Below are 10,000 nucleotides of genomic sequence, written 5' to 3'. Positions count from 1 at the left end.
TAACTACATTATTCATCCGCAATACAACTGTGATGTCATTTAATTTTTGAACGACAGCCGTATGTCTTCCTTCAGTTGGAACAAAGGTGATTTCAGGAAAGGAGCAACTTCCCTCTGAACAAAATATTAGAGAAAAAAATGTTCTGACACAGAATCCTAAACAATGCTTTAATTTTATCCATCTTAATTTCTTTCTATATATTTTCATCTTAATCAAGGGAAAACCACTGAATTCTTTGGAGAGATGCAAACATCTAAAGGCACATTTAAGTTTGCCCGCTTCATATTATATGAATCACTGTGTCATTCTGGAGCATATTATTCTACACTTCTAAGAGGACACGGAGAGAGCTAGAATTATAGAAAATTCAGAAAAATTAACAAATTGATGAGAATGAAAGCAGAGACAAATAATACCTGATTTCGGCTGATGCTATGACATTCATTCTCATGTCTTAATGAATCGGTATTTGAAATCTTGTCGAGAATTATAATAACAAAGTGCGAATAATACATTTATCATCGCAAACCATAAGACGTAACAACACCTTTGGAAGCTGACAGAAGGGAATTACAAGCTAATCTCATAATACAAAAAAATGCAAATAATATGACTACTTGCCTTTATCAAAATTCACATGATCAGTATTATAATTAGATGTTAAAAGTAAATGGGTGGCATAAATAAAAAAATAAAAAAATAACTACTTGCCATTGAAAAAAATGGAGCATTTCTTATTCAATTTACACTTGGCTTATATATGGACAGGCTATTTAACCTTAATGTCAAAGACAAGAAGAAAAAAAAATGCTTAAAAAAATAAAAGACTACAATTACTCAAAATCTCTCCAGAATTATAACAAACAAAACTAAAATATTTAAATCTACTGAGACAAAGAACTGTATAAAGTTTTCATTCTAGACAAAACTCCTAGGACTCAAGATCTAGTAAGCAAAAAGCCTAGAAAAATATCCAATCTCAGAAGTGTAAAGAAAAAATAAACTACAAATTCTGTACTCTTCAAGTCAATCAGGCTTACATATTGAACTTTTACTTCTTCGGATTACTAGAATATATATCTGCATCTCTACACCTAATCTGGCATTCAGTCAAATAAAAATACTAGGCAACTAGTATTCGGACTCTGAATTTTACTAATTTTAATCATAATTGTCCTCAGAGGATAGATAAAGCAAAGGGGAGTTTACTAAATCAAGTTAATCTTAATAAAAATATCAATAGCTATAGTGATTAAATAATTTATACCCTTTTCCATCATTGTTCATATTAATGTGAATGTGCAGGCAAGGTTTTAAAAGTACAGCAATTTAGAAAATTAATATCATAGCAAGTATGATGCAAAGACTTGAAATAAATCGGTTGGTAATCATCTAAATTAAAAAACTGCAATGTGACTTTAGGGGAAAAAATCTCAGGTTTGTGTACAGTAATTTAAAGATAAACACTGGTCAAAGTCATAAAGTCTGCAAAGGTTATTTAGAAAAAGAAACCAATCCAGAATGTAAATTAATAAAAATGATAGAAAACGCAGTGAAAAATCAATAAATAATGCTATCGTACAGAGGACAATGACTATGATAAAAGACCAAGATCTGCCACAATATCATTCCAAAAGAAGTTTGGGATTTCTCAAATAGTTTCTCTTTAGCCTAGAGCTGGCATCCGTGTATCAAGAAGCTACGTTATATTATACTTGTTCTTCATTGTGACTAGAGGTTAGGGAGAGATGACACAGGTTCTGGCCAAGGACTACTCTGATAGAGACTAAGAAATACTTCTAATGCGAAGGCGTACGATGTTCGTTCTGCTTTGAGTCCCGAAAAGAAAGGACATTCACTGCATCAAGGATCTCACAGACTCTTTCAGAAAGGACTTTGCTCCAACCCACTTTGATCTCATGAAGGATGTTTGAGTTTAGGAGCAAAACCTCATGAAAATTTATTTCCTCGAACTTGCAAGTGGACTTGTCGTCTTTCTACTGGGACATAAAGCAAGACTATGTTCCCTTCTTTTTTTTCTTTCTTTAATTTCTGACGAGATTAAAAACATTTGGACAACACTGACAACGTAAACACCGAGACAATCCAGGGCATGTAGAATAATATGGCTACCCGAATTACCTTCTCATTTTCCTGGACCAAGCATGGAAAAAGTAAGAAAACAATTAGTGTTTTCGAGAGCGACAAGAGGCAGGGTCAGGCCCAATTTGAAACATCAGAGCATAAGGTTAAGGTCATTAAGATTAACCTTGACCTGGCTCGGAGCCATGCACTGCCGGCAGAAGCTAGCACATCTCCGTAGAATGAGGTTACGACGCATGCGCAATCAACCACCCTTTCCCTCCCCTGCTAAGTCATGTGCACCCTATCAAGGCGCATGCAAAATGAAAAAATAAATTCAAGAGCTATAAATTGGATATATCTATTACAATCCATCTGGGCAGCAAAAAACCTAGCAGGGGCCTTATATAGGTGAAATAAGCTAATGGATGATTTACAACATCATGAAAAACAGGCATACTACATCAGTTGCTGCAAAAGTATCTAGTATGTTGAAAAAAACCTTATATTCTGGTTATCTTTTTTTTTTTTGAAGTTCCATCTATCTATGATGTTGTATAAATTGAACGTTACTAGTAGTTTACCTGTTTACGGGTGCATTTACTGTCTTAGTAATACTGATGTATTTGCCAAACATAGTGAGTTTAGATGTGGTTAATAAAGGAATTAGTACGAAATGAAGAAAGTGTTGCAGGTTGCACATAGTAAGTGTCATAATTCACATGTGCAATTCGTTAAAGCATGAGATGGAATTTTACCTTTTCATCGTCTGCCTCCTGCTGAAATGAAATGTCAAAAATGAATTATTAGTACATACGAGAAAGAGATGTCTGCAAAACAAGCTGCCGGCACACTGTGAATGGTCGGTTAAGAGGAGACAGTAACCAGCCCTCCACATCCCAAATTTTCAGGGGGGACAGGCTGTACCACGCTTCTCCAATTCACCTTGTCCATCACAATGGTCCTGCAACAGGAGTTGTAGGACATAGAAAATTACACATGCCATTATTCACCCTCCTGGCTTTTCTTTTTTGACATCCTAACAAATAACACAAACACTACTACTGTACTTAGGTCACAAATGGAATATGCATTATATGACAGGAACAAACAAAAAGCTCTTAATGATACAATGACAGTAAGCTCATACTCATCCTGCATTGTGCCTATGTATACCTGGAGCAATGGACAAAAATGTCAGCTATGTACTGAGGTAGACTTTTAACAAACTTCACTCTAAAGGAATATTAACAATTACATCACATACTACCACAACATGGTCGAAGGGAAAAAGAATTACTTTCCTCCTCTAGTAGTTATAATGTACACAAAATAATATATCATAGATATGACGACACAACGTCTTATTATTGCACAGTATGCAAGTTAATGTTAAATATTAAAATAAATATCTAATCAGAAAGACAGTAATTTCTCTTCTAATGACCTTGCTGTGGTTAACACGTACACAAACAAATATTATCAACTGTTCATTCTGTCTATGCATTCTCCAATGACAGTCTTTTCCAACATTCCCTTTCACGTAAACTCATTCGTCGTTTCAACCTGCAATTATTCATCTTGAGACATTCAGATCATGCAGTTTTATCTACATTCAATCATTACAAATTTATATAAAAGAAAACTTTCTCATGAGTCCGAAAAACAGTTCTTTAAATGCCCTTCTCTCACATTCTATTAAATTCATATTGCCTCATGCTATTGCTTCTTTAATCACAAATTATTGTCTCTTCATATTTAATAGCTTTCTCTCGATGCAACTGTGCAAACACATTCTTCCTAACCCTGGGTCCCTCTCTCACCCGATCTTTGCAATTCCTCATTTATTGCTGACGTCCACTTCTGAAACTGGCATTTGCATCTACCCGAATTTTCAGCCAATATGGATAAACCGACTATACATCGCCTTGATGTCCATGTGTGAAACTAACACTGGATGAATCTCGGTTTTCGACCAATATGAAAGTGTGAATCTGAGATTGCATGAATCTTAGCTTTCAACCATTATAAACGTGTGAAACTAACACTCATAAATCGTATCTCTCAACCAATATGAAAGTGTAAAACTGACATTGCCTAAATCTTAGCTTTCAAAAAGTATGAAGGTGTGAAATTGACATTGCATCTACCTTAGTTTTCAATCAATATGAAACTATCAATGCATCAATCTTAGCTTTCAACCAATATGAAAGTGTGAAACTGACATTGCAGTAACCTTAGCTTTCAGCCATTAAGTAAGTGTGAAATTAACATTACATCTACTTGGGCTTTCAGCCAATATACGTGTGAAACTGACATAGCATCTACCAGAACTTTTAAAAAATATGGGTGAAACTGACTAAATTTATCTACTGGAACTTTCTCACAGCATCTACCTGAGCCTTCAATCAATATATGTGAGAAACTGACTATACGTCTTCCTAAATTTTTCAGTCAATAAGCTTATGTGAGTTCTCTCTCTTCACATTCATACATCCATCATTTACCAATTCATACGTCCTCTTTCAGTTAGGATTTCAGAAGCCGTGTATAAACTAGCCCTATATCATTAATTTTAATAGACCTAATCGCCCATTTAATTGGGGATCCTTGACTATTATCAATGACTGAATTATATATATATATATATATATATATATATATATATATATATATATATATATATATATATATATATGGATGATAGAAGGTATAAAGAGGGGAATATTGCTAAGAATTATTTTTGTATATAGACATTTATTTTTAAGGTGATCTTAGTGATAAATGCTCAAAGACTTTAATTATCATTTACCTACACATGACAAAGGGACTAAAGTAAAATGTTCCTTATGATAATTTGGTATGAGAGCAGTCTTAATATTATCTAATGTTAAAATTATAGAAATAACAGCACATTAGGAGTCTAACGATTAATGGAAAATACAAAAGGGACCTCTTATATGTTGGAAATTTGAGACCCCACTTATCAAAGGGAACATTTCTGAAATGTGTAACATATACAATAATTCATATGTGATTCTTTACCCAATGAAACTAAAAAATTTTAGCACAATTTAAGTCTGAGGGAATTGCATTGCAGTCTTTACCATTATGAAAATACAATCAAATTATGAATTCTCAACAACAGTTGGAAGATAATGGTATTGAATTCATTTATAATTATATGCTGTGGACAATAGTTAAAACAGAACACATAAAATTGTAAAACCAAATGAAGGCTTGTGGAACATTACAGTATACAAGTATTTACGAATGCGAGAGGAAGCATCAAAATCAAGTACACATATCGGTATAAATCATTCATAAAAAATAAAAACAGCTAATGAGGCAAAGCAAGATTTAACTTTAAGATAAACGTGACAAATGTCTATGGCCAAGAGGGAAATAAGTAACAGATGCATAAAGCTTTGAGCATTGGTATGGACATATTAATAAAGCAAATAAAATCCATCATGCCACGTGCCAGAAGTTCAGTTCCGACTTTTTCAATTGGTTGCTCTATACAAATTTAATAAGAAAAAAGTAAAATTATCCTAAATTTCGATTTTTTTTTCTCACAAAATATCTCCTGAGGTAAAATGAGCAAACCGTACAGTGACGTCACTGCAAAACTACGTAAAAAAATAGATAAATTTTAGTCACGGAAAAAGTATAAAGTTATCTGGGCATTAATATGAAGCTTTAAAATCAGTAACATTTCGATTTTTTCGTTACTGAAGAAAAAAAACCTACTTTCTTAATTCTTTGTAAAGTTTCTTCGTGTTACTTCTTAACTTCGAGGTCATACACACTGTTCGTGTAACTATAATAATATGGTTTACCTCTCTTGAAATAAAATGACATACATACGTACATACAGACATACACATAAAAACTATATGTTCACTAGAACAGTTACCTACATGTAAGTACAAGTACAATCACACAAACATGTGTGGTTGTTTATATAGGCACAATGAATACACAATACAGATATAAAGATACATTACTACAACTCTATAACAATTATGTGAATCATGTGTAACCAGTATTGAATATTTTATATATATATATATATATATATATATATATATATATATATATATATATATATCAATACTGTATACACATATGCATATACTAAAATATATTACCATACAAGGGCTAAAATTCTAATTTTGGTGCCCATGCAATACAGAAACTGCTGCAATTCACAATAAACTATGTTAAACAATTCTATGATCCCTTACACATGTGTTTAAATCTGCGTAACCAAACTGTGCTAACTTCCAACAGAGAAAATTCGTATTGAAAGAATATACAAAAATACGAGGTACATCTTCATTTCTAATAAATACTTTTTTTTCGGTATAAACTACCTCATACTACAGTTCTGATCCAAAATAAAACTCTCACAGAGATAGGGAAAAAAATGAAGCACTACATTCCGCACATCACGATGCCTAGTGAAAAGAAATGCTATAAAAAACTTCTAAATGATGCTCAAAATGATGCTGATCTTACACAGTGCATTCGCCCATGCAAGAACATCAAAGATAAACTACGGCTTGAAAACCCAGATTTCATTTCAGATCGTGAAAATTTCCAACTCACCACGTATATAAGTTTTTTTTTTATATATATAAATATGTATATATATGTACACAGATAATATACGTTATATATACATATATAAACACACACACATATATATACCTGTATATATATATATATATATTTATTTATATATATATATATATATATATATATATATATATATATATATATATATATATTTATATATATATACATATGTACACACATGTATCATTTCTACGAAAACAAAAGTAAAAAGAATTCATTGGAGTTCGCACTTCAGTCTTATTAATAACATCGATGGACTCACAATGCGCATAATATACAATGATATGGTATTTCTATAGGAGAATACGATCCCTAGGCTGTGTAAATACGATATCATTTTAAATTTACTACCTTTTTCATCTCGTCTATGCCACCAATAAGATGAAAATACTAGCACCTCTCAAATCTTTTCACTTTTCTTTTCGTGGTTATAATACACACACACACACACACACATATATATATATACAATATATATATATATATATATATATATATATATATATATATATATATATATATATATGTGTGTGTGTGTGTGTGTGCGTGTGTGTGTATTTTCTTAAATTTTGAAAAGTGAATAGTATGGGAGACGAGTACAAATTCCGCACATTTCCCCGAAAATTTGGATTTTCCTTTCGTAGTTGCATGCCGCTAAGATCAGACTAACTAAAATTCTCGTAAAGACAACAGCTTTCGCTGTGTAGGCAAGCAATTAGGACGGGGATATATCTACAGTCTCACATTAAAGAATGAGAATCATTACTGCACACAATCTCACGGGTCAATGAGTCCATGCTCGCACAGTTGCAGCCCTCGTCTGTTGCCAGTGGTCAGAACTTTGACGGAATTAATTCCTGATTTTAAAAGCACATCTTAAGAAAAGTGTCTTTATATCTCTGAGCGATGTTCTTTGTCTGGAACAGAGGAGGGCAGGCAACAGCACAGAGCGAAGCCTTTGAAGCAGTGAGGCCGTGGGAGAGGGGCTTGGGTCGTGCAGTCAATTTAGAAACAGACTTCATTAGCGGTTGACAATGGAACAAAGTTTCAAGAAAAAGTGATCCTAAGCATAAAATCAATCCCAGTGATCACTGAGGTTGAGATAATTAACGAAGGAAACTTGACTTCTTGCCAATGAGTGTCGTGCAGTCGGCAGTTTAGTGTGTACGACCACAGGCGTATAAAATGACGAGATTAAAAAACATTAAGAAGCAACTGATGGAGCAAAATATAATTAAATCACTGCGGATTATCGGATATAGAAATTTTCGTTAGAAAAGTCATTTTCATAACATGAAGTTTTCGCTTTTGATCGTTTTACATTGAAGATTGCGCAGTCCTATCTAAATTCATTAAAAGGATGGCATTGTCTTTCTTCCAATTCAAATAAAAATATTTGAACAGTTCCATTTAGCACAAAAAAAAAACCCACACATTTTTGTCATCAAGTTAGAATATGATTTTATCAATACTATTACATAATTACATATCTAGATATGAAATCTGACAATTCAATATCTCCAACATTTTTATCGAGTGCATTTTCATCAATAAGGATATATTGGTCGCAAAAGTCACTTATCCTACAAAAATCAAAATTACTTTCCCCAAATAATACTCATTATTCGTTTCATTATGTGAACCTATCCAATAAGTACCGAGTTCAACTATCTTAATTAACGAGCGTTGGTTCAACTCCTCCCCTCTTTCTTTCTTTCCCTATCTGCCCAAAAGCTAGAATATAGTTGTAATATTCATCAATTATATACCATATCTATTTGTTCCTAAATATTCAATCAGATATTATAAGCGAATGTTTATTTGAATCTGTTCATGTAGTGTAAACACTATTTTCTAGTGTATGTGTAAAAGTATATATATATATATATATATATATATATATATATATATATATATATATATATATATATACATATATATATACATATATATATTTATATATATATACACACACATATATATATATATATATATATATATATATATATATATATATATATATAGATATATAAATATAAATAGGTGTGTATATATATATATATATATATATATATATATATATATATATATATATATTATATATATATATATATATATATATATATATATATATATATATATATACTGTATATATATGTGTGTGTGTGTGTGTTTATACATATGTTGACGAATGCCCTATTAGAGATCTGCCTAAAATTAGTGCATGGTACAATTTACGGGACATGAACACTAACAAAACTCAAAGTATGATTGTAAGTAGGTCGAGGTCAGTAGCTGTTCTACATCCTTTGGAATATTAGGTGAACTTCTTGATAGCAAATTTATTTTTGAGAAACGCATTCGGTCTGTTTCTTCTCCTACTGACTTAATAAGAAAGTCTTCTAAAATTTTACGTGATCGGTTTATTCTGAAGACTTTTTAAAAAATTTCTTCACTCTACCTTGTTTCGAGTAGTGTTCTTCTGTATGGTCTTCAGCTGCTGACTCTCATCTCAATTTGTTTTACAAAAACTCGCTGTCTATTAAATTTCTTAGTCCTGATCTAGATATTAATAAATTTTAGATTACCTATAAAAATTTGACATGTCAAAATAAATTGAAGAAGATTTCCGATAAAACAAATCTAACAGTCAAAATAAATTTAAGATTACATATAAAAATTTCAAAGGTCAAATCAATTTGAAGATTACCGATGAAAAAATCTAACAAGTCGACGTAAATTGCCGAAGATAACCAATAAAATAAGGACAAGTAGAAATAAATTGAGGAAGATTTCCGATAAAAAATCCATCAAGACAAAATGAATTCAAGAAGATTACTGATAAAAATCTGATAAGCTGAGATAAATTGAAGATTACTGATATAAAGTCTGACAAGTCAAAATAAATTTAAGATTACAAGAAATATCTGACATATCGAAATAATCACCCATAAATATCTGACAGGTTGAAATAATTTAAGAAACTCACCGATAAAAATGTGACAATTCAAAATAAACTGAAGATTATAAAACTTCTGACATGTCAAAATAAACTTAAGAAAATTACCGATAAAAATCTGCCTAGTCTAAATACATTGAAGAAGATTACCGATATCTAACAAATGGAAATATATTTAAGATGATCGCCGAATAAGGAAGATGAACAGTAACGTTATTTTACGAAATATCATCTTTTATGTTATAAAAAAAAAAAGCATAGACCTAATTACAAATCGGTAAAAGAAAGTTATAAATATACTGATAACTTAAACA

The 10,000-nt window shown here is 31.4% G+C and overlaps 1 protein-coding gene across 14 annotated transcripts in view; it reads right to left on the bottom strand.

The window, feature by feature from the left end:
- Positions 1 to 10,000, bottom strand: part of sei (seizure) — a 337,340-nt gene that overhangs the window by 113,556 nt on the left and 213,784 nt on the right. For all 14 annotated transcript variants that reach the window (XM_068349591.1, XM_068349589.1, XM_068349582.1 and 11 more), the window contains exon 5: positions 2,842 to 2,862. In XM_068349591.1, the coding sequence (XP_068205692.1) occupies positions 2,842 to 2,862 (21 nt within the window). The remainder of the gene's footprint in view (positions 1 to 2,841; positions 2,863 to 10,000) is intronic.

Source organism: Palaemon carinicauda, chromosome 26 (genome assembly GCF_036898095.1).
Source record: "Palaemon carinicauda isolate YSFRI2023 chromosome 26, ASM3689809v2, whole genome shotgun sequence".
NCBI lineage: Eukaryota > Metazoa > Arthropoda > Malacostraca > Decapoda > Palaemonidae > Palaemon > Palaemon carinicauda.
Note: the sequence above shows the minus strand (reverse complement) of the source record. Positions and strands in the feature narration are given on the sequence as shown.